The 25572-nt window shown below is 43.2% G+C and overlaps 2 protein-coding genes across 2 annotated transcripts in view; one reads left to right on the top strand and one right to left on the bottom strand.

Moving 5' to 3' along the window:
- Nucleotides 1–17034, top strand: part of tna (Zinc finger MIZ domain-containing protein tonalli) — a 60287-nt gene extending 43253 nt beyond the window's left edge. The window contains exons 2-10 of the mRNA XM_011146253.2: nucleotides 6162–6544; nucleotides 7844–8182; nucleotides 8271–9045; nucleotides 10421–10764; nucleotides 11739–11924; nucleotides 12069–12211; nucleotides 12344–12812; nucleotides 13338–13583; nucleotides 13732–17034. Of these exons, the coding sequence (XP_011144555.2) occupies nucleotides 6455–6544; nucleotides 7844–8182; nucleotides 8271–9045; nucleotides 10421–10764; nucleotides 11739–11924; nucleotides 12069–12211; nucleotides 12344–12812; nucleotides 13338–13583; nucleotides 13732–13869 (2730 nt within the window). The 5' untranslated portion in view covers nucleotides 6162–6454 and the 3' untranslated portion in view covers nucleotides 13870–17034. The remainder of the gene's footprint in view (nucleotides 1–6161; nucleotides 6545–7843; nucleotides 8183–8270; nucleotides 9046–10420; nucleotides 10765–11738; nucleotides 11925–12068; nucleotides 12212–12343; nucleotides 12813–13337; nucleotides 13584–13731) is intronic.
- Nucleotides 17035–19650: 2616 nt separating this feature from the next.
- Nucleotides 19651–25100, bottom strand: LOC105186211 (zinc finger protein 16). The gene is made up of 3 exons (XM_011146255.3): nucleotides 24212–25100; nucleotides 23964–24141; nucleotides 19651–21423 (listed from the first exon to the last, which is right to left on the bottom strand). Exons 1-2 carry the CDS (start codon nucleotides 24957–24959, stop codon nucleotides 24044–24046), a joined length of 846 nt encoding a protein of 281 aa, XP_011144557.1. The 5' UTR covers nucleotides 24960–25100; the 3' UTR covers nucleotides 19651–21423; nucleotides 23964–24043.
- Between the last annotated feature and the right edge of the window lie 472 nt (nucleotides 25101–25572).

Genomic DNA, 25572 nt, shown 5'->3' with positions numbered 1-25572 from the left:
AAAGCAGAAGGCAGAAAAGGCAGCATCAGAAGTCGCGCTGATAGTCTGCCTCTCTCTTGCGAGAATTTTTCTCTCTGTCACTCCGCTTTCTACTTTTCTGCCAAGATGTGAATCCGCCTTTAGTTCTCCCGTGAAAAATCTGCCCTGCCGTTTTCCTTACGCGACTTACTCCCCGTCGATCGAGTGGACGGGCGCGCTCAAGAGGCGGCACGTACTACCACGTGTAAAAAGCGCTGATGGTCCACGTGAAAGAGGAGTTACGCAACGAGGAATCGGGTAACGCGCGGAGGATAAGGAGTCGCGCGCGCGCGAACGACGCTTCTGCTTTTGCGCGCGGCCGGTATTATCAACGCGCGCGTCCGCGTGGGCACGCGCAAAACTCGCCGTATGCACGTGGTAATCCGATCGCGAGGATACGCCGCGTTAAACACGCGCACCGTGCCGCTCCCCTCCCCTGCCTCTGCCGCCCTCTCTCTTCCTCTCTTTCTTTCTCTTTTTCTCTCATCTCTCTCTCTCTCTCTCTCTCTCTCTCTCTCTCTCTTCCTCTCTTTCTTTCTCTTTTCCTCTCATCTCTCTCTCTCTCTCTCTCTTCCTCTCTTTCTTTCTCTTTTCCTCTCATCTCTCTCTCTCTCTCTCTCTCTTCCTCGACTGGTACTCTACATTTTTGCAACCGACAATGCCCAGCGCGCAATCGCTCTCCGAAGCTGCGCGAGTCTACCTGGCGCGGCCAATAACTTCTGTCCGAAAGCGCGTGCACGCGCGACGCGGCTCCATTCATACTTATTCGACAGGTACACAAGCGTGATTCGCTCGCGATAGAAAAAAGCATACTATCTATGTGCCGAACTGTCTATGTCGAACTGAGCGGAGCTGTCGCCGCGGGAGGGAATTAGCACACGCGGGGGCGCTGTAATCGGAGTGGATTCGCTTCACTCGATACAGCGATATTGTGGAAAGTAATGTAGACGGAAGATGGTATTGTTAAATCAAGGAAAGGTGTTGATCGATTCTACCGATGCAGCAGCACCGTCTTGCTTCGCACTATGGCTCACCCACAGTTGGTTTAAATTTAAGTTGAAACGATCCAAGTTGAATCCTGTGATTCAGCTGTCGTAGACCTTCCCTCTCCCTCCTTCGTCTTATCCGCCTTATACCTCGAACTATAATAAACATAATTATTAAGAAACGCTCGCTTGTTCGAAAGAAAATCTTCAGGTCAGCGAAGCGACGCGAGTGTGCCAGGCATCGATCGACGGAAATCTTCGACTAGAACAATCGAAGCGAATCGAATCGTCACGAATTATGAACGATGAGTCGATCGATGAAGCGAATTACCAAACAGCGTCTAATCAATCTACCGTCCAATCAAAACAATCGATTCACACGATCGTTACGCGTATCGAATCACGATGTATTCGATATCAATTTTCAGCAAAATTTCAATCGCCGACACCCGACACCGTTTCCGTGCGCGTCATTTTTTTTTCCACGATTCCTCCGGCAGGGCGAGGCGAAGTCCTCGCGACCTCGTCGTTCAAGCCATCGGAAATCATGCATCGGTGGAAGCTTCGCGCTCGCTTCCCCCCTTCTTGCTCCTCGTTTCGCAGCGCTCTCTCTCTCTCTCTCTCTCTCTCTTTTCTCTTCCTCGCGCGCGGGGTAAGGCGGCGCGTATTATGAACGCGGCGCGGCGTGGCGCGGCGCGGTGTGTGAATAGCGAGCACGTGCATTTCCCACAGAAAAGCAATGGGGGCTATGCGCCTCTCGGCGACGGCGTGGCCAGCTGGGAACACGGTCGGTCGGTCGGTCGGGGCACTCTCGGGGTTCGGCTTCGCTTCGCCTTCGGCCGTCGCGCGTCGCGCTCTCTCTCGCACTCGCTCGCACGTTGCAGAGAGGGATGGACGGCCATTTAAAAGAAAAAATACTATCGACGATTTTATTTCGCCCCGTTGTCGACTGTCGTCGTCGGCCGTGGCGCGCACGAACGGCGTAAATTATCGATGAGGCGGTGAGAGGGAAATCGACATCCATCCGCGAGCGACCATTATTTATTTTATTGCCGCCCGCGGGCATTCCGACCGCGTTACGCCGCTGTTGGAAATGCGTTCTTTCTCTCCCCCCCCCCTCTCTCTCGTTCTAGTGGCATCGATGAGCGCACGCGCACACACACAATATATATAGCAATATAAAAATGTAATGCATATATTAACAAAGCATACATACATGACGCATGTAACAAAAAACTACACACACGCACTACACACTCGCAGGATGTCTGACAATAATATATAAAACTGATGTGTGCGTGTAGCTTAAGTGAAGCTGAAGAGAAAATGCCTCTGCCATTTTGCGAATAATCGCGCGAAACTTTGAGTAATCAATTATCGAAGAAGATTGACGAATGAACTTGGCATGATGATCTGTTAAACGTGCCGTGAGATGGCGACATCTGTCGTCGCGTGCTTGCGGATTGGGTCGAAGTGAGGCAAGAAGTCCTGTATCACTTCGCAAAGTGGACACGAAAACTCCTCGGGGTTATTAATTGAAAAGAAGATTGGCGCACACTGATGTTCACAGATATTCTTTGATTAATAATGCAAAGTTTCGCGCGGAATCAATTATTTGTCTAATTATATTTACAGTTAGGGGAAAAGCCTCCCTCGGGTTTCCTGTCGCGAGCAATTTTTCCCGTGCCTCTCGGCGCGCACGGTCCGAGTTACGAAATGAAATTCGTTTGAGCAGAACGATAATGTCGAGCGAGAGGAACATGACCTTCTCGAATTATTCAGGTATCGTGAATGATTCCAGCGTGTGTTATTACTACGTCGCACGGTTATGAAATAAAGATCGGTTGCGATACGCCAAACAGAGGGGCTATATATCGATTGGCAGAAATCCACTCGGCGGAGCGCGACCGCGCTCGACGGTGGGACGGTCGAGAAAGGGGGACGAGAAGGGCGGGGGAGGGGCGGGAAGGGAAGGGGGGCCGGTTCGCGAGACCGGGTATGATCTTGACTTAGCGAACGATAACCCACCACCTTTCTGTCCCGCGCGAATGCAAAAGTTCACACTGCCATTTAAACCGATTTAACTCACGGCGGCGTGATTGACGACTTATTATCGTTCTCCTCGTTGCGCATTATGGCGCCTTCAAGCCGTAAGACCGTTCCAGATGATCTGAGAAGATACGCGTACAATGATAACCGTCAGACCCGCGCGCGTCACTCGATACCTCGATACCGCTGAAAAGCGTGTCTAGTCGATGATACGGCGAGTCCACATCGGCTTGTTTCATTCCCGTCGACGTGTGTGTAATTGTGAACGTGACTCAAGCCTGTATCAGACTATGGACTGAGATTGGATTGAAATTTCACCAATTGGAAAAAGAAAATGATCTTAAATATAGTAAACTTAGCCCTAATTGGTTAAATTTCAATCCAATACTCAATCCCAATCCGTAGTCTGATACGGGCTTTAGGCCGCCATGATGGTCATCGCTAATGCTCGCTGTAATGCCACCGCGAATTTACGCATCAAACGTGTGATCAAATGCTTATAATAAATTATACACGGGGTGTTAAAAAGAGGATTCAAGACTTTAAGGGCAGACAGTGTTTACAAAATGGGGGGAACAAATCGTGATAAATATGGGTCGGAAAATTAACATCGTCGAGGTTATGAGCAATTATTTATTTTAATTAAAACAAGTGACTTGCTCGCTTCTTTCTGGTGCTTTTATATTTTACGATGTAATTTGTCTATCGATGAAGAAAATACCGTGCTTTAAAAGAATTCCTAAAACAAAGTCTCTTCGCTCTTGCTCGAGATATAAACCAACATCTCTTTTCTTTCCATTTATACATAAGCAGTTGTCAGCCACCTATCTTCGTGAACAATGAACAATTTGAAGAGAGCTATCCAAAAGTTTTCACGGTACAGTAAGAATGACGTCGTATCACTCCAATCAAGAAATGACAGGAATGCATTTTATGTACGGCCGCGCACCGGAAGCGAGTAAGTCATTTGCTTGAGTTGAAATCAATAATTGTTCGTAACTCCGACAATATTAATTTTTCTCCATGCTTATTCAGATTTTTTTCTCCTCTATTTTGTGAGTATTGTCTGCACTTAAAGTCCTGAACCCTTTTTTTGAACACCCTATATACATGTATATTTGTAGGCGACAGAGGAAGCCGACGAAATGAGCTAACGAATTTACGCGTCGCGAATGAAATTTATTCACCGCGTCTTCGGCGGTTCAAACTCGAGTCGAGCATTGGGATAATCGATGGGAATCAGTGACGACATCTTAATATATTTAAAGGGAGGGATAAAAACGCACACATACACACACACACATAAATCGCGTTCGCTAACTCGCGGGCTTTTCACTCTGTCACCATTATTTCTAAGCCGATCTTGCGAATTGCATTTATTTGTCCGCCGCATTCTGCTAATTGATGCTTGAAAGTTGAAATAATCGGTGAAGCACCGATTAGCATATTTAAAAGAAAAGACAAAAAGATAAAAATAGGCGCAGCTCTCGACAACCCGCGGACTTTCCGCGGCTCTCTCTCTCTCTCTCTCTCTCTCTCTCTCTCTCTCTCTCTCTGTCGTGGCATTTATAAATCAATCCCAATAGCCGCTAACACGCGTTTAGCGGCAATACAGCTTGCACTATATCGTCATATCGCTTAGAACGGTCTCGAAGGGAACTCAAATATAGAGTCGAAACGTCAATCGCGACGCTTGCGTCATATTTTATTTCGACACCGATATTGCAAATCCGTCGTCGCGGACGCCGGCGCGGCGGCGGCCGGGCTTTCTAACGCGCGTTTGTTTCCCCGTTAACGACTATCGATTTTTCGAAAAGAAAGTAAAATATTTTCGCGCAGCGCTGACCGGAAAAGTCCTCCCGAGAGCTTTGGGGAATTCAGGAATATTTAATCGAAGATATTTCAGCTGCTGAGATGTAACTGCAAATGACACCTTTGTTATCGCGAGTGAGAACTTTCGTATCTGAGTATCCAGCTATATCAAAACTCGGTTGGGCTAATTGAGAATGATTAGATCAGCCGATTAGAAACTTCCTGCGGCGAATCTTTCTGTCTCTATTCCGGCCGGGCGGTGAAAAATTTAGTCACACCGGCGGAATTGTTTCTTCCGTGGTTACTGCGGGGAAGGACTGTCTCGATTCGTGTAATTGAATGACGAGGACCGAATAACGAGCAAATTTTTGTTACCACAGCAGAAAAGTTTTTCTGTTCACGCAGCCGCGTGAAAACTCGGTTGAGACGACTGAAAGCAATTGGCTGGTTAGAAGCCTCCCACAAGAAGGGAGGCTTTCTGCTGCCATTTTGTCTGCTTTTTACTCTGACGAAGCAGCAGACCATTCACTCGCATCAATGGAATTGTTTTTCTCATGCGCACGTGTGCGTTAAAAGTCTGGAAAGGAACGCGTACACACCCGTTGTGAGATTTGAATTAGCGACGGCTCTCACCGCTCTCTAAATTTCTTGAAGTGGAATTTCACTCGAAAAGTGGAGTCGACCGCCGAGTCACTCGAATTCGAGTGACCGTCCACTCGACAGCATCATTCCGCCTTTGAATAATCAGTAAATAATAGGTCAACATGGCGTACAATGAAAACTCTTTAATAATCGAGTTGCAGGAAATGTCAAAGCTTGACTGAAATATTCGCTTCACGTGACATTCCACAGCAAGAAATTTAGAGAATAGCCTATAGACGCTGTTTGTCTCTCTCTCTCTCTCTCTCTCTCTCTCTCTCTCTCTCTCTCTCTCTCTCTCTCTCTCTCTCTCTCTCTCTCTCTCTCTCCCCTTCTCTCTTTACGAAATTTTTATTTAAAAATAATTTTATATATCTCACAAGTTCTGAGCAACACCCCAAGAAGTTCGGAAAACGGGTTACCTTTCTTATTCATAACATTCATCTTCAAATTGACTTTTAAGTTGCTCTTCACGAATCCTTTATCAGGAATAATTCTATCTTGAGTAATATTCCACCGTAAGAATTTTAAAAATTAGCCTATCCTTACTCTAATGCTCATCTCCAGGTTGACGCTAGGTTTCCCTTTTCCACAGATCCTTGATTTGAGAACACCCTGACCGCGCAACTCACATTTTACCTTTCGTTTCTGTTCTAGAGCGCCTATAGGCCTATCACGCCTTCGCGTGTCCTTCGCGTGTCGAGCTCGCGGAGGGACGGCCGAACGACCAAGAAGTGGAAGAGGGTTGCTACCCTGTACGTCGGCCGCGGTCGTGCGACAAGTAGCGCGCGATCTCGTCCCGCCCTCGCCCTGCCGAGGCATCGTCGGCGAGCATCGGCGTCGAGAGTGCCGGCAGTCATCGTCGCCGTAGTCCTCGTCATCATCCGGCTATCATAGCGCGGTAGCAGCACCCCGAAGCCGGGGGTGGTGGTTCACATCGTCTCGCGGCGATGGTGGCAGCTGCCACTGCTGCGGTCACCGCCACTGCCAGCGTGGTGGCCATGCAGGACCGTCAGGACATCTCCGCACAGTACAATCAGGTAATTGCGCGAGCGAAAAATACAAATAACCGTAGCAGGAGAAACCAGAGCCAACGAGGAGGCCACTCCGTTTCATTGCGACCACGACAGGAATCAGCTTCTCTCTTTCTCTCAAATCGCGAATTCTCCATCGCGAGATTTCTTCAACGAGGGGGGATCAGGTGAAGACCCTGATCGACTTCATGAGGGAAATAAGTTGATTAATTAACGATATATCGGACTTGGTCGGGAAATTTGGACATCTTGGGGCTTTCGTTATGTCAGGTTTTTCCATTTTCTGCAAAGGTTTTAATTAATTTTATATTTCCTCAGGAGTGTGACTAAAATATCATTTAGTGATATGGTAGTCGTTTTTTGTTGATAGTTTTAGTCTCGAAAAATTTAAGGAATGATTATACATGGATTGAAAAAATGACATTTGGTACACTGAGAGAAAAGTATATGATATTTGGAACTATAATAATATAGTAATTAAATTATAGTCCGAAATATCGTATTTATAAGCATTACCATAATATCGGAAATAATTACGAGAAAGGCATAGTATAATCAACCATATAACATTTTTACTAAGAATTATAGTAAGTTAAACTAAAATTATTGTATGGATGTAAATATAAAATGGTAGGTAAAAGTAACTCTTTTATATAGTCAATATTACCAGAATATTTGTTAAATGATGACAAATGTAACTATATAAATATTAAATCTCACTATATTTGTGAATGAGAAATTACCATATATGTGCTAAAAGTAACTAAAAAATTATTTAAGACAATCATTGACTATATATTTGTGTTTATTCTACTATATTTTGCAGGTTCCCACGAACTATAAAAATATGATTGACGCCAAAATTAACTATAAAATATAGTGAGATTATAGTTAATTCAACTATATTTTTCTATCAGTGTATTAACTACCGGGCTTTCTAAGATGGCGATGAGTAACCGTTTCAAAGTGACTGTCATTGTGAACAGCACGCTTGTAATGTTCTAGCATTTAGTATGACTTTTAATTTCATTCAAAATTTGTTACATAAGATGTCGAGTAAGAGCATACATTTGGACCGCTATTAATCGACTTATTAAAGGAAACCGATGCGATTGTCCCAAATTGGGGCACTGTCGTTGATCGGGATGTTCACTTTATAGCTGGTGTTCCGATTTGATTTTCATTTGATGTATTGCAGTAGAACGTTTTCGACGTGAATGACATTGATCGCCATTATTACAGTTATCATTATTGTCATTATCACTATTATCAGCGTTTCGTCATTGTTGTTATCGCTATTTCCAGATGCAGAGCCAACATGGAATACCCCACCAAACCGTACCGCCGTACAACGCGGGGTACGGTCAAAGAGGACCAATGGCGGGAATGGGGCCAGTCGGGATGAACAATTTCAGTAACTTAGGCACCGTGAGCCCGATGCACCCTATGAATTCCATGAATTCGATGAACAGTATGAATGGCATGAACACGATGAATCCCATGACGATGGGAAGCATGAACAGTATGAGTGGCATGAACGCGATGAACTCTATGAGCTCTATGAGCAGCATGGGCAACATGGCGATGAACAACATGATGGGACCCAACAATATACAGATGAACAAGATGGCCGCTATGCAGCAGGTACGTTATTCCTTTTTCTTTTCATCGCGACGACGTCTTGTCCAAAAGACCAAGAGAGACGCTACAACATTTGGTCCTTGTTTCACAGGCTCAGTCGCACCAAGGCTATTCCCGAAGACTGGCGCCTTATCCTAATCCGACCATGCACATGGCGCAGAAACGGCAGCAGGTGCCGTCGTACCCCGGCCAAAGCCCGGCGGCGATGCAGCCGGGCGGCTTTAACGGCATGACGACGTCGCAGTACCCGAGTAACTACCCCAGCGGTGCGCGGCCGAGCTTTCAGCCGCAGTATCAGCAGCCTACGCAGAGCATGATCCCCAACGCCGCCGCAGCCGCGGCCGCGGCGGCGGCCACCGCGGGGGTCTTCGGGCCTAACACGGCGATGATACGGGGCTCGAACATGAGGCAGGCGGCGCCGTCTTACAACGCCGCGTCGCAGGCAGCGGCGGTCGCCGCGAACCAATATTACAGCAACGCCGGGGTGCCCGTGAACATGGGGCCGACGGGCACGGGGGCGGTTGGCAATCAGTTCGTAGGTCATCAACAGCCGAACGCAGGATACGGAGGCGGCGGCGGCGGCGGTGGTGGCGGTGGCGGCAGCGGTGGTGGCGGTGGCGGCGGCGCCGCCAGCGGGACCTATGGCGCCGCGTCCGCCGGCGCCGTGGCGACCAGTCAATACCAACAGGACGTGGCGGCGTCGATGAAGTCGACGAGCGGCGGCAACGTCAGCTATCAGCACAGCCCCATACCCGGCAACCCGACGCCGCCGCTCACGCCCGCCACCAGCATGCCTCCTTACATCAGCCCGAATCCTGATATCAAACCGAACTTCAACGACATGAAGTCGCCGGTTAACATACAGAGTGAGTGCCCGCCTGGGACCATTAACACGGCCCAATACGGCACTTGCGGCCCTTGCGGCCCTTGCTGCCCGATAATGTGCAATGTCATTGGCCCTTCGCTTGGCTCTCCAGTTGGCTTTCCGTCTGGTTCTTTCATCGGTTCTTCAGTTGATCCTCTAGTTGGTGATTCTCAGTTGATCGCTCAATCGACAAATTTTTCGAATAATCATTTCTTGCGACAAGCGTCCAATGTTAACACGCCGTCGAAGAGGTTAAAAAAGCCGAGAAAGCCAAGAGAGCCGAAAAACCCAACAAAGCCGAAAAAGCCAAGAGAGCCAAGAGAGCTAATACAACCAGAAGCAATGATGCCAATGCCAATGCCAATGCCAATAAAGCCAGAGCCTATAGAGCCAGGGCCAATAGAGGCGTGGACAGAAGGTGGAGTTAGCTTCTTTAATTTTGTTTCTTAATCGTGATAGTTTCCATTCTTGCGATGATAACGATAAGTTACACAATAGTAACGACAATAATCGCGCGGTGAATATTCAGGGAAGTGTCTCACCCCAATCCCCTCGAAATTAATGCCGGTAGTCCTTAGTAATGTATTCAGTTGAGATTTGTGCAGGGTGTAGCATACATTTTATGGTATGACGCAATACTCCCTGTATTATCGGGAAAATTGAAAGTGATTTCCAGGAGAATATTGGATAAAAAGCGTCAGAATTTTTAGACTCCCGGCTTCTCGCCGCGCCATTCCTGATCGACGACATCAGGAACGACAAAATACACGTTAGAAATTCTTGCAAAATAAGAAATCAAGAGGTATATCCATGAAATGACATTATTTACGACCAATCGAATATATCTGTAAAATTGTCCCAATAATAAATTACCACAAAATTGACGTGACATGTACTCTGCTTTCCTAACCTTTTCTCGCATAATGACTGTATCATTGTTAATTTTACAGTTGTTTGTTGATTGTTGGAACGAAAGAAAACTGTCTGTCGGCACTATTTTACAAATTTGCGCGATCGACCGTAAGTATCATCTTGTCATCCATTTACTAAATCCATTTACTAAAACGTATTTTGCGAGAATTTCGAGAGTTTCGCATCAATGCCGTGATTCAAGATGATGACCACGGCGAGATCACTTTCAGTTATCCTCCCTATGATACATTTCAGATTTGCGAGGGATTCAGTGAGGTGTGACCTGAATTTTTACCATAACGATAAATAATTATTTATTATTGCTGTCGCGTTTATTTATTATTATTATTATTATTATTATTTTATAGACAATTTTTTGAGTTTTTAAACAAGCAAATGATAAGATCACTGTAATAATAAATTATTGTCTACGCCCGAATTCATCTCGTGCTTCTCTGTTCTAGACGAAGAATTGAGACTGACATTCCCCGTGAGAGACGGCATCATTCTCCAGCCCTTCCGTCTAGAGCACAATCTGGCCGTTAGCAATCACGTGTTCGCGCTGAAGCCCACGGTGCATCAGACGCTGATATGGCGATCCGATTTGGAGCTGCAGCTCAAGTGTTTCCACCACGAGGACAGGCAAATGAACACGAATTGGCCGGCGAGCGTGCAGGTCTCGGTTAACGCTACTCCCCTCGTCATCGATCGCGGCGAGAACAAAACCACCCACAAACCTCTTTACTTGAAGGATGTCTGTCAAGTGGGAAGGAACACAATACAGATCACCGTGTCCGCGTGCTGCTGTGTAAGTTGCCAATGATTAGAAAAGACAGCGTCGTGTGAGTCCGAATTGAAAGGGACGCCCTTCGCGAACGAAGCAACTTCCTTTCAAGGATGACGTGCGGTTTGATTCGCTCTTCGATGCGTTCTTCGTGCCAACTCATTCGTCTAAACTCTTGTATCTTATGCGCAACTTATGCGTTTATTTATAAAAATTTTTTTCTCTTTTTCTTGTACATTTATTCTTGTTGACACGAGTGCTTCATGTACATTCGTGTACTTTGCACACTCTTCTACATTTATAGATATTTATATCTCTTTATAATTGTACGTGTATAAATTCGTACAGTTCACACCTAGGGATACAACGATAAATCGATAATATCGAAATATCGTTATATCGAGAGACAAATATCGAATATTTATCAATATTTTTTTATCTCCGATAAAATCGATATATCGATGTGAATTTTATTGATATTTCGTATTTTTCAGTTACAGAGCTCTGGGGGCCTATTAGGGTTCTACGGCCGAGATGAAAATTACAAAAGTGAATTCACTAGAATATATATTATGTAATTGGTCGATGTCTATAGTAAATTCACTCACTTTTATCATTTTCACCTCGATCGTTGAACCGTAATAGATCTCTTGCTCCATGTATGCGGTGATCTCCGGCGAACGACTGCGGTTTATTATATATTTTCTAATAAGAATATGACAATAAATTATGTGAAGATAAAAATTTTTAAAGGTTTTTTTTTAATTTTTCGTGTATACTCTTTACATGCATACGCCTATATGTATACATTTTTTTTATATAGATATCGATATAAATATCGATATTTTTCAAAATTATCGATATTATCGTTATTGATAGTTATAAATGACGATAATATCGTTATCGATATTTTGATTAATCGTTGCATCCCTATATACACCTCTTTTCCCTGCGCTTGTACATGTTTTAATATTCGAACGTTTCTCACACACACACAGTCACATCTGTTCGTCCTCCAACTGGTTCACCGGCCGAGCGTACGAAGTGTACTTCAGGGATTACTACGTAAAAGGCTTCTGTCGGCGGACAATTGCATAACTAAAATCAAAAAGAATTTCAATAGTACAATTTCGACCAATGGCATACAATCGGAGAAGGACGTAGTGGAGCAAACAGCACTCAAGGTAATCACTTCGCCGCTGACACATTTCGTAGCTCCTGAGTTTTACTCAACGCAATGTCGAGGACTTAACGAGGACTACGACTTAGACTTAAGAGTTCTGGCTTTCTTTCGTCACATACTCACACTTGTTTTTTTGCCGTGACAGGTATCCTTAAAATGTCCTATTACATTCAAACGCATCGTACTGCCAGCTAGAGGGCACGATTGCAAGCATGTACAGTGTTTCGATCTGGAGTCGTATCTGCACTTAAATTGCGAACGAGGCTCGTGGAGGTGTCCGGTGTGCTCGTAAGTTCAATTAAATCAATCACAATTACACAAGTTACACAATTAAATCGTTACGTAACACGATCGAATTGTGAAAGAATGAGGGGAGCAGAGCCGAGCACGAAACGATCAATCGTGTCGCGTGTCTTGCAGAAAACCCGCGCAATTGGAGGGCTTGGAAGTCGATCAGTATATATGGGGAATTTTGAACACGTTGAATACCGCGGAGGTCGACGAGGTAACGATAGACTCGGTCGCCAACTGGAAAGCCGCGAAGAGTAGCTTAGCCGGCATCAAGTCCGAGGAGGAGAACGAGTACAAGAGAACAACGGCCAAGGCGATGTCGCCGGGCAGCATGAACATGCCGACCATGAACAATTGGGAGATGAATCAGGCGATGAGCCCCTACTTACCGCCCGACATGAACAGCATCGTGAGCGGCTCTATGATGAACAACATCAACCACCGGAACACCTCGGGCGGAATGTATGAGATCAACTCAGCGACGAGCACCTCCGGCAATAACGACTACGCCGGCGGTGCGGGTCCTCTCTCGCATCTCAACGAGTCCGTCAACACGTTGGACACTCTTAATGCTATAGAGAAGTCGATCAACGAGCAGGTGAGCACTGATAGTCGAACATTATGAGAAACGTGCTGAGAACATCAAGATGACTTAGCGCTTTGTTATTGCCAGACCAAGCGTTCAGCAGCGTACAATGTTTGTAAGCTGTGATTAATTATATACAAGGTATTGCGGAAAAAAGGTTCAAGACTTTAAAGACAGATAATATTCACAAAATGGAGGAGAAAAGTCCAGAACCCTTTTTCTCTTTCCTGCATAAGACAAATCTATAAATCTATATGAACGATTGGTAACGTGTCAAGACACTCGCATGAATAATCCTCAGGACATCCCGGATATCCTGTTCGCCACAAATAGTGGAAACTTTCAAAAGACGTCTAAAGTGAAATTGTAAAGTCTTTACGGAGGCTTAAAGAAGGCGTCTCTTAAAAATTGCTACTACCCGAACAGGCGGGATTCTAAAACACTCTTCAGGGTATCTTGGACTCAACTAACGATGATAATTCGCCATCGTTCATCAAGCGGCGTATGATAGACACTCTTAACCGCAACACATTTCAGATGCCTCACACCCCGCATACGCCGCACACTCCGCAATCGACGCCTCACACTCCGGGCGGCGGCAACAGCGGCCCGCCGAGCGTCCCACCCGCGTCGCAGGAGTCCACGGGGAACCACAACACCTCCGGCAACACGAGTACAACTATAAGTAACGATAACAACGCCACCGCGGACATACCGTCGGACCTAAACTTCGACCCCGCTGCGGTCATAGACGGAGAAGGCACCGGTCAGGAGGCGCTAAATGTAAGTATGCCAACTATGCGTGACCTTGCGCCTTTCGATTCCTCAACGATGATCAACCGGGATCTCGGTCTCAACCTCGCGAGTCGTTTTCAAGTGTGTCATTGTCTGTGATGTAAACTTATGAACATTCATTTTCCCCCTGTCACAGCTCCTGTCGGACAACGTTGTGGACGCGATGGACTTCTTGTCGTATCTCGATCCACCGGACCTAAACACTCCGCCCAGCAGTGGCGCTAGCAGCGGTAACCCTTCCTCCAGCGACGACATATTGGCGCTTTTCGATTAAGACAAAAAGAACATGCGAATTGGTGTTTTCCTTTTTTTTTTGTAAAGGTGTAATCAAATCGCGACTCTCGCTTTGGAGTGACCAGAAAGTAAGATGAAAGAGAGAGGGGAGGGAGGAAGGGAAAGTTGACACCTCGCTGCAAATACTATTCTGCGGCTACAGTGTACTTCCGCGCGCGAATTCCTCGGAACAGGCAACCGCGTAACACACGGCCCTCCCGCCAGGGCGGGGCCAGATGCACAAAAAAAATCGGGTTGCACAAAAATTCGCCGATCTTCTGGGCCCATTGATGACAACATCGCGGGGGTAGATTTACGGAACTAACCTACTCACTGTACGCGGACACTTGTAGTGAGGGAATTCAAATTTTATTAGCGTCACTATGGGTGCTCTCACCTAATCAATGGTACAAAAAAACTATAGTTGTAGTTATAATATTCCTATAGAAGTTAGGATGAATTAGGGTTTAAGAGCGGCGACTTTATGAAGGACGCGACAGCACGGAGGAAGGTACTGTTAATAAGTAAACTCTCGCTGTGAAGGGTGTTATTGCACGGATAGCTGCTGCGCTATCATGTCACGTTAAGAATGTGTCTCCCTTGAGTCCCGAGCCGGAGGCATGTCCTTAATGTTCGGTAATACATATTAGCGCATGTTGCGCCGCGCGCCTCAGGAAAAGGAAATATTCCAGAAATAGTTTTAACGTAGAGCGGCATTCACGCCCGGCTGAGTTTTCCGTTCGAGCGAACGACGTTGCCATCGTACGAATCAACGGGCCGGCGGGGGTAGAGGGCTAAGGAGGAGGAGGAGGAGGAGGAGGAAGTAGGAGGTGGGAGGTGGGAGAGATAACCGATGGCCGACGATTGATCGCGAACGTTCATTAAGGATCATTGGATGTGCATTTCTCTTTGCGTATTATTATTTCGCCGCTTGAACGGGTCACACACGAGACTTGTTGTCGGGGGAGGGAGGGAGGAGAGGTTGTCCTTGCAATACACAGTCTTTACCTAGCTGAAACCGGTCTACTCGCACTCGGAGGCTATGATAGACCTACAGAACGCGACCAGAACGATAATTGTACAGTATCTACTTTTGTAAATAAGTTTTAATCCAGTTAAGAGACACGCTCGTCTGTTGGGGGAGAGAGCTACCTTGCTTATTAATGGATATAGTGCATATAGTGTTCCTTTTTCTTTCGAAAAAAAAAAACAGTTAGTGGCGACAGATGGAAGTGAATTAACTAGGGGACGTCGGGCTTCACCCTGGAGATTTAATAGCACAAGAAGAAACGCGACGAAGGGCCGAAGAGCGCCGAAAGAAGGAGCGAGAGCGAAGGAAGAGCAGGGCAGGGGAGAGGGGGAAACGGCATGCAGTTTACCGTTCATCATGATTTCGACCAGAAGGAAACAATTAGTATTATTCGCAGTAACGATTAGTATTATTCCGCGGGCAAGAGCACGTGCTGCGCGTAACGTTTTCGCGTTATCAGTCGAAGTCGCTGCGACTTCCTTCAACCGGACGTTCTTACACACCGTCACCCGGAGTGACGGATCATTTGCGTAAATTCGACCATCTCGTCACACACACACACAGACACACAATCGCGGGAATGTTGGCTGGAATAGTCCGAGTGACAAGCTCGAGCCTCGAGAATGACAAAGTTGTTTCGCGGTCGCGCGATGCGTGCGAGAGTGTTCCGCGTAGGGACCACGAAGGTAGAAAGATATGCGCGCGCGCATGTGTGTTGTGTGTGTGCGTGCGTGCGTGCGTGTGTGTGTGCGTGCATGTGCGCGTGTGTGTGTGTGTGTGTGTGGTGTGTGCGCATTCGGCTTCGCAGCGTGCGACGGGAGCCGCATTGTCCGTAAAATTTTCTCACCGACTTTTTCGACGGAGCTGCGGTCTTTTCTACCTCGCGCGACGCTCGTCTTTTTGTAATTCCGAGGAGGGGGAGAAAGAGAAAGAGATACATCAAGCGGAGGACGGGGGAGAGGGGAGGAGTGAAAATATCTGCGCATATGGAATTTATTTTCACATTTTTCGACGCGTGTGTAGACGTACGTCTTACATATATCTCGCGACTCGCGCGTTATTTAACCACTTTTTTGCATGATGCGTTCTTGAATTATGTTTTCTACTACGTCGTTGCGTGCGTGTTTCGCGATCGCTTGACTTTTTTGTTTCTTCCTTTTTTTTTTTTTCTTTTTTGCTTGAGTTTCCTCTCAGCCTCACGGCGACCCGACGATCGCCGTCGCGAACCTTTCGCCGTCGGTGAGACGCGCTTTCCGCGAGGGCCTTAAGAGAAAACCCGTGCACACTACGCGGTCCGCACACAATCAAATTTTATACGGGCAGCGAGAAGAACGGAGAAACGTGAGAGGGGAGAATCAAAATTTTCTGCTCGCGGGAGAGACGCGGACACGTCGCGCCTCCGCGTATATACGGTGTACATATACTCAGGCGCACGCTTCTAACGTTATTATTTACTACTCAGGGCAGTGGTTGCGCGGCAATTCGCGGGTGTGTGATGCAGCATGCGGAAATATCAATTCTGTATTATTTCTCGTTCGCACGCAATTCAGCGGCGAGCCGACCCGCCGTCCTCCGGCCTCTCGGCGGACGCGCGGCTCGGCGCTGGCCGTCACATTTAACACGAAGAAAAAAGAGTAACAAGAAATAAAATAAAAAAGATACTGCCAGAGTGATACCGCCCAAGACCCCCTTGCTTGTATAGTTACAAACATTTGTATCTTTTGTGATTATGAAAGATATATTTAAAGTGATCCCCTCATCTAGATTATACAAATTTTATATAAAAATGTATTTATATTCCACTGTGCAAAGCGGAGGGTGAGAAGGAAGGAGGGAAGGAGGGAGTGAGGGAGGGCGTGATGGGGAGCCGGGGAGAAAGAGTGGGAAAGGGCACGGAGAGACGGCGGAGCGAACTAGCGCACAGTGTGATGGATTAGGTGTAGTCGAGTTTCTATTCGTATTACTATAATATTAATGAGGTTTAGATTTTAATATTATACTTGTACTATTAAGGAGGCGTCAGAGAAAACATACTGTGTATATTACTTGTATATATGGTAAATAGAATAGCGATGTAAGAAAAGTGGCAGATACTTATTGGCCAGTTATTAATAGTGAAAATGATTATCTTACATACTTCTCAGAACCAAAAGATACGCGCAGGATGTAATAAGAGGTAACTTTAAAAGGGGGAAAAGAGAAAAACGAACCTAGAAAAGTATAATCTGTAAATGGCTGCGGCTGTCGACACGGCGCGACAACAGGTAACAGTCGGATATTGTACTGTTATTTCTAATAGAATTATTACTTATATATATATATATATATATATACATATACATATACATATATATATACATATATATATATATATATATATACATATACATAAAGACATAATAATTATCGAAAAGAAAATTTATTCAAACCGTAAGCTTTACTTAGGATTGCCAATAAGTAGTAAACGCAATCTCGCAATTGCGGTTGTACATAGGCAATGTCTATCTATATACTTAGCCAATACTATCCTAAAACTACACGAGATACACGATTTTAGTTTACGGGAGCCGCCTGGGGACCTGTCGGTGTCTCGCACGACTCGCGAATCGCGTCGCACCGGTTGAGCGAGAACAAAGCGGGAGAACGATTGCCGAGGGCTCGTCTCAGACTTACATTTGTATTCCTTCGTACTCATGTTCAGTCTCGTGAAAATATTAACGTAAGCCGAAGCATAGCCGTGTAGGCCGTGTAGACAAGAAGGGAGAGCACTTTTGTCCAAAGAAGATATTAAGCAGAGAGAGGGAGAGAAATATGCGACCGTTTGAAAAAAATAAATAAATAAAAGAAACAATTTGCGCGCGGCAGCTGCGAAAATCCGCGAATCTTCGTTCCTTTCTCGACCGCGGCGGTGCGAAAGAGCGAGATGTGCAGTGTGTTTTCCGACAGGTCTCCCTCGGCTCCAAGATTACGTACCTATTTATCTATCGTTAGGAGGCCTATATCATTTGATTTTACAACGCTCCACGAACAAACCGAACCGAGCATCGTGAGTGTCCTCTTTTGTCCATGGCCTGGAAACTTCACAATATAACGAAATACACACACATACACACACACACACACACACGTACACACAGACGAAGTATTTTTACGTATTATGAGGAAACCATTATCGGCTCATGGTGTGTCGGCTAGGCCGATCGCGCCGAGTGTCGATGTAGCCCCGATGACGTCTATAACGACTTTGTAACTGCATATACATGTGTACACACAGACACACACATACACACAGATACACACAACGCGCGAGTTCATTTAGAAGCGCGACATGCCGCGCGGCAGTATTTTTTACCGAGTGTCATATCAAAAGGTTCACGCATATTTCAGCAGTTTCCCGCCTCGCCCGTCGAGCGTGAGGATGCCCGTTTAGCGGATACACCATGAGTACTGATATCGGTCCTCGTGTCCACGAGGGTTTCTTCGTTCCGGATGCACTCTCCGTATTCCAGACAAATCGGTCGATCGGTACAGATGATTCGAGACGCGCGAGATACTCGCACGTACTAGCGCTTGCTCTCTCTCTCTGTTAAGGGTTACGGAAATGTGCGCGGTTTTACGAAGTGAAACTCCAGCAGAAACAAACGAGACGATGAGGAGGATGGAGGAACACTGATATCATTGGTTACATTCGCATAACAAATTTTAATATACAAAGACCAGTTTATAAACATGTATAACAGACACCACATTGTTTCTTGATAACAGTTAGAAACATTCAATAAAAAAGCATTAAAACATAGAGTGTGGATTATTTCGTCGCACTTTGCGTGTGCGGGGAGTCCCCGGGGGATTTGTCACGCCGCTGATTCCAGTGGGTGCACTGTACGCCATTTTACGCACACCGGTGAGGAGCACGCAAGTGCGAAATGAATGCGCAAGGTAAAATAGATGCAAGGCATCGTACGTTGTAAAGGATGACGTCAGGAACGAAGAAACGTATGTTGAAAAGTGTTCGCAGAACGGGTTTGGAAGCGAAAAGATATGTCTGGAAAATGTCACTTTTGTAATCGATCGAGCAGATCTGCGAATGTTCCACCAGATATCATGTCCTGCAGTTATTTGCAAGATTTTTTAGAGCGCATTTCCTCGCTTCTGACGTCATAATTCAAGATGGCTGCGGAGAGGAAACAGAGACTCACAATGGACGAGCGAATCGGTATACGAGTAGTTTCCCGAGTGATAAATGAGAAGCTAAAAGTTTCTTCTTTAAATATGCCGTATCTTTGGTAAAGATAAAAAATTTAATCGCAAGGCAAAGCTGAGAATTGAGAATAATCGTCAGACGTCTTTCTTATTTTACTTCAAACTTTTTTGCGATGAAATTCAACGTTGAGAATTCAGAGTTCATGGAAAGCAGAAGCTTCGAGTTTAAAGATACTTCTCGCGAAACCGTTTCGCTATTGCCATTTTTGCCGAGATTACAGCCTGTTGAATCTTGGCTGTGTTTTCAGATAAGGGGAAAGAGTGCGTGGCTGAAAACTCGTTGAGTCATACTACTGAAGAAATGCAGAAGGCGCAAAGCACGCAGCAGAAACCATGCAGTATAGTAACAGTTTCATTGGCTCAAACAAAATAGAGTTACACAACTATGAATTACACGTAGACCTTTCTAAGAAAGTCGCGGCATTATATATATATATATATATATATATAATATATATTATGCTCCTCGCAAAGTTTTTACACTATCACTCATTTCCATCTGTTCAGTTAAAAATACGACATGCATGCTTACAATTTTATATATTTAATTTCATACAGATCGTAAAAATATAAAAATCTCGCTGTTACGTGTAAAGTCTTTTTATTCCTGACAACAAATACAGCCACAGAGAAGAGGCCACATTTTTTTACTTCCTATTACTTTCCCTGTACAAAGTACCAAGATAAAATAACATTACCTAATGTTTACTACATATTAAACATCAAGTTACGGTAACATTACATGAACGTAAGAATCTCGCACACTGAATAATGCGTATCCGATATAACATATACTGCACATGATAGTAGTATATATGTAGCAATAATGTACATTATTGAGTGGGCAATGTATATTGTACATTGATATAATGTTAATTTTATCGGTATGGTCGGCTAATCAGATTAAAGGCGGCAACGTTCTCTGTTATTTTGTCGAGGAAAATGTTGCAACCGCTAACCGATGATCGTAATTTCATTAATTTATTAAGACGTCGTTCAAAAAGATACAAAATGCCGATACTATCTAAAAAACTTCCATCTCGAGTTACTATCTCAAGTTCGTCTCAAGTAAATAAAGTAACATATATATATAATCATCATTTAATTCGTATCATACTCGTTATCGCGTGCGGAGAGTGAACATCTGAAAAACACGTGAAAATTTATTTACAAAATATAAAATTTAAAAAGAAATATGAAAATTTTTCATGAAGTATATACAAAATGCAATTCGCGGACGAAGACGATCGACTTCGAAAACACGACGTGAAGTAGTTATTAATTATTACGAGTTTCGACCAGCCCCCGTTTCCTGGATTAATCGACAATCATTGACTATATTAATAGATGCTTTTATACGGGTGGATTGTTCAAATTTTTTTATTGTGCGCGATATTGATCTGTTATTTATTGATTGTTCAAAGGAGAGGAAATGATTCTGCGAAAGCAACACATTTATCACAATGTTGACTTTATGGTAATGTCTAGAAAGGAATTCACATGATTACAAAATACTGATAATCTTGTATTGAATGTTAAGGTTATATAGTATGTTATGCTGGGTTATGTACAGTTTGAATCCAATGTGGCTGGCCGAAAACTTTTTGCAACTACTTCGATACATCGATGGTAAGGCTTATCCGTCGAACCGAGTGTACAAATCATTTGCGAAATAGTTTTCACATATTTTTTCCGACGGAATTGAGAAGTTGGTGCATCAAGTGATTCACAATTACGAGCCACTATTCATGCATATATACGCGATAATGGCTGGTCGATTATGGAGGGAGCTGAAGCGGCACAATTTCAACGAAGAATTATGAAAGACAATTATCTTTATTATATTATTATCTATCAGATAATAATATAATAAAAGGACTAATGTTTAAGTTGTAAATTGTCACATCGACTTTTGTCATGAGCTTATTATGCGAGTCCATAAGCAAGGATTCGCAAATATACCCGTTTGAAGCAGTTTGGACTTCACCGAAAAAGAAACGTGTAAAAGCTGTTTCGCAAATGAATATATGTTACAAAATTACTGCATTTTCAATATTACATTCGTGTATTATTGCATTAAGGCTAATTATATAAAGGAAGACGTAACACTGATCATTCACAGTGCTGAAGCTTCACAAGTGTTTAAAGCGACATTTATTATACAGGATTTACAAGATATAAATTAATTAAACATTTTGATGGCAGGCAGGGGGTTATAGTTGACTAATTTTTTATTAGAAACCCAGAAAAGAAATAAAAAACCTGGAAAAATAAAATATTGTTACATACGACTCCCTTAGGTGCTTTGAAAGTTTGTAAGGGGTATTTATTAGAGGCGTGCAATTTACTGTTCTGCTATCGCTCATTCCTGACTGCTCACGCTGCCGACTTCCGCTGCCTTATGATGAGTGGAGGGGATAGAAGTGACGGGAGCTCATCGGAAATGAGCTCGATTTGTCTCGATTGAGACAGTCTCATCAGATCAGATCATTCCCGATGAGCTTCCGTCACTTCTATCCCCTCCACTCATCGTGAGGCAGCGACTGCATCGGAAGTCGCCAGCGTGAGCAATCGGGAACGAGCGGGAGCAGAACAACAAATTACACGCCTTTAGTATTTATTTATTTATAGTACCCTGTATAGTACACATATAACATGTTCTATCTTGAGAAAGTATTTCTTCCCATTATTGCACTTATCACTATACGAGAAAGTCAACATATCTTGATAATATAGGGTGTGCCATTTTAATGTCCCACCCCAAATAACTCTTCAGTATTGAAGTTTCAAGGAAAATGATCTGAATAAAAGTTGTAGGGATTTAAGTGAGTTACCTTATAATGACCTTGACTTTGACTTTAACCTCTATTTTCAAGGTCATTTGAAGGTTAACTTGCGTTTTTTAAATGGAAACCCTTATTTTTTTATTACACTGTTTTTTTCTACTAGTTAATTTGAACAACTTTTGTCTGAAACATTTTCTTATTTGTCTAATATTTTTTGAGATATTTGAGGAAAACCTGATAACTTTTTCAATATTTAACTTACGATATCTCGCTAATTATTTGTCGGAAGAAAAAGTGGTACTAGACTTTCTTGCTTTATTTAGTCTCAAGAATATAATGTTACAATAGCGCCCTGATTTTTGTTAATTTGATGATTTTAAAATTTCCAAAAATCAGTAAGTTAACAAAAGTCAAGGCGCTATTATAATAATATATTCTTAAGACTAAATAAAGCAAGAAAATCTAGTACCACTTTTTCTTCCGGCAAATAGTTAGCGAGATATCGTAAGTTAAATATTGAAAAAGTTATCAAGTTTTCCTCAAATATCTCAAAAAATATTAGACAAATAAAAATATATTTTAGATAAAAGTTGTTCAAATTAACTAGTAGAAAAAAACAGTGTAATAAAAAATAAAAATTTCTATTTAAAAAACGCAAGTTGACCTTCAAATGACCTTGAAAATAGAAATCAAGATCAAAGTCAAGGTCATCATAAGGTAGCTCACTTAAATCCCTACAACTTTTATTCACATCATTTTCCTTGAAACTTCAATACTGAAGAGTTATTTGGGGTGGGATATTAAAATGAGACACCCTGTATTAAAACGTATTACAAATCGAAAAAAATATAATAGAAAATAATTTGTAGGCAAACATTCCGCTTGGAGGATACGATATGAGAGGTATACAGGATGTTGGCGATGACAGATAAATCTCTCGTGTGTGTGTAGGTTAGGTCAAAGTGAACAAAAATCCTGCGTGGTGCGTTTCACAGATAACCTTGTAGACTTTCCCTAAACAGCACAAGACAACCTTTGGATGATCTTGAATATATCCAGGATAAGATATTTTCAGGATATATTTATTTCTGTTGTAAATATTTTATGTATATATTTGACTTCATTAATTATAGTGCAACATTAAAATTATTTTGATACAAAATGTTAAATACTATAATAAAATATAAATTTCTCATCGTATAAAATATGGGTCTTCTCCGTTTAAATTACAAATATAAGGAAAAGAAAGCATTCGACTAAGGCACTCTTAGGAAAAATTACTTGAAATTCTCGAATTAACTTAAAATTACTTACAGTTAACTGTAAATAATTTATAGTTAACTATAAGTAACTTTAGGTAACTATAAGTAACTTTAAGTTAATTTGAACATTTTAAAGTAAATTTTCCTAAGGGCAGACTCAATAAATTGAATACATTAATAGCTCGATTCTTTAAGTATTATAAGATTTTAGAAATCTCAAAGATTAAAATTTGAAAATATTCAAAAATTTTTTGTTTCTAAAAATGAAATTGTACTAACAATATACCCAGTTTGCCAATTTCGATTTAGAATCGAGTAGTACTTTTTTTATGTTATTATGTTTGTAATTCAAACAGAAAAGACATAACTCGACGCAATTTGCTTATTATCGTACATAAGCATTCGCCGAATTTCTATCATTAACAGCAAATTTACGCGATTTATTTATAAAATATATGCTACAGATTTTTTGTCCAGTTTGACCTAATCAACAAGCATACAACGGCAGGAATCGCCGTCGCAGGCTCACTTACCGTATCGCGTGCGATCATTTGTTGATCTTCTTAAATGAGCAATTCAATTTTCGTTGTTTTGTCGACATTTTAACATAAAAGCCATGTGGTTTTCATGTAGTCGTCGCAAGATGGGGAAATTTTTGCTCCGTTTCACCTAGTCTACACGCGCCCGCGAAAGATTTATACGTCATCGTCAGCCACTCTGCATAATTCCACTAAGCCTTCGTAAAAATACGTACCACCACAACACGAAATTTGCTCATCTCCGTCTCCTTCGTTTCTCCTTCTGCTCGACGTCGAAGCTTGTTTCGACTGCTTTTCATTCCTCCTGTTGTTTTTGCCGGAAATTAGAATATGACGAACGAGGACTGGAATGTCGGAGTAAGCTGGTCTTAGACTTCTTTTTAATGCCTGTCCCTATGACGGTTAAAAAATAGTTCCTGAGCGATCGCCACATCGTAAACGTTGCAGATGTAGAGTTTCTTACCCATGTGGATTAGCATGTGCTGCTCCATTTGATGCTTTAGGTTGAACTTCTTGCTGCAGACACTACAGACATAAGACCTACCACCAACGTGCACTGATAAGTGCCCCATGAGCATGGTATCGTGGACATTCTTGTTGCAGAACGGGCAGAAGAATAGATCTTTGCGGTTCTTGTTCTTTTGCAAGGACTTCATTGGTCTCTTATATGAATTATCTACCTCATTAATAATCGGCCCCAAGTCGCTGCGACTGTAACTTATAAGCTGCTCCAAGGACCATGTGCCCTCTACCTCGTTCTTACCTTCTTCATTCTCATCGTAGGATTGTCCACCGAAGTATGTATCCTTGTGCTTCTTTATTATGTGCTTTTGCACTTTGTATTTTAGATCCATATAACCACATAAGTCGCAGATGCACACAATGAATTCGTGCCTCTCTTTCATGTGGCGTTCTACGTCTTCCAACGTATTGAAGCTCTGATCACAGATTTCGCACTCATGATACATATTCACGTCTTTTGCAACGGCGATATTTACTGTGAAAACTCCGTTGAGTGTATTGCCCATCAAGGACGGCCCGAAATAATCCGAAAAGTCTCTCTGCCGGTTCCATTTTTTTGCGACTTTACGCGCGCCATGATCCTCTCGTTGCGCCGCAATGTGCGAAGTCGATTTATTTCTGCTTTGCCTCATCGATGTGCACCTCATATTTTCAATCAGCCAACGAGACCCGAACTCGTATGCGTCCATAAACGTTCACGAAGTATCACACGACGTCCAGTACTCTCGCTCGCTTCTTTCTGTTGAGGTTTCCAGCGAGTCGACAGATCACGTTTGTCTGCCACTGCTTATGGACTTCTGACTGCTTAATCACTTCTGACAAAGCCGAAGTGTGTTCCTTATGTAGCCTACGGTGTAAATATTGAATATCTTTGCTAACCTCTGTTATTGTTATTTGAACGCTGGCTGTCTCGTCCCAATCAACGCAACCAACTACTGCCGAATAACTTGAAAAATCAAAACACACGTAACGAATACATTATAATAGCCGGTTTCGCGATTTTACCGCCTTTTGTCACGTAACGAGAAAAGTTGTTGTTACACAACATAAAAAATAAAAATAAAAGCTTATACGTAATGAATATGTTTTGTTATAAAGTTTCGCAATTTTATTGTCGTTTTCTATCGACAATATCAATTGTCCAATCCACGCATGTATGTTACAACAGTTATCCCAGTAAACACAGTTACATAATAGTTACATTGTCGTAACGTAACGAAATGTAACACGTAATATAACGTGTATGTTACAAGCACATACATGTTAGTTGTAATTTCCCACTCATAAAAAGTTGCAGTTATA

The sequence above is a fragment of the Harpegnathos saltator genome, unplaced genomic scaffold (assembly GCF_003227715.2).
Source record: "Harpegnathos saltator strain DR-91 unplaced genomic scaffold, Hsal_v8.6 scaffold320, whole genome shotgun sequence".
NCBI classification, from domain to species: domain Eukaryota; kingdom Metazoa; phylum Arthropoda; class Insecta; order Hymenoptera; family Formicidae; genus Harpegnathos; species Harpegnathos saltator.
This window is presented reverse-complemented; position numbering and strand designations above follow the sequence as displayed.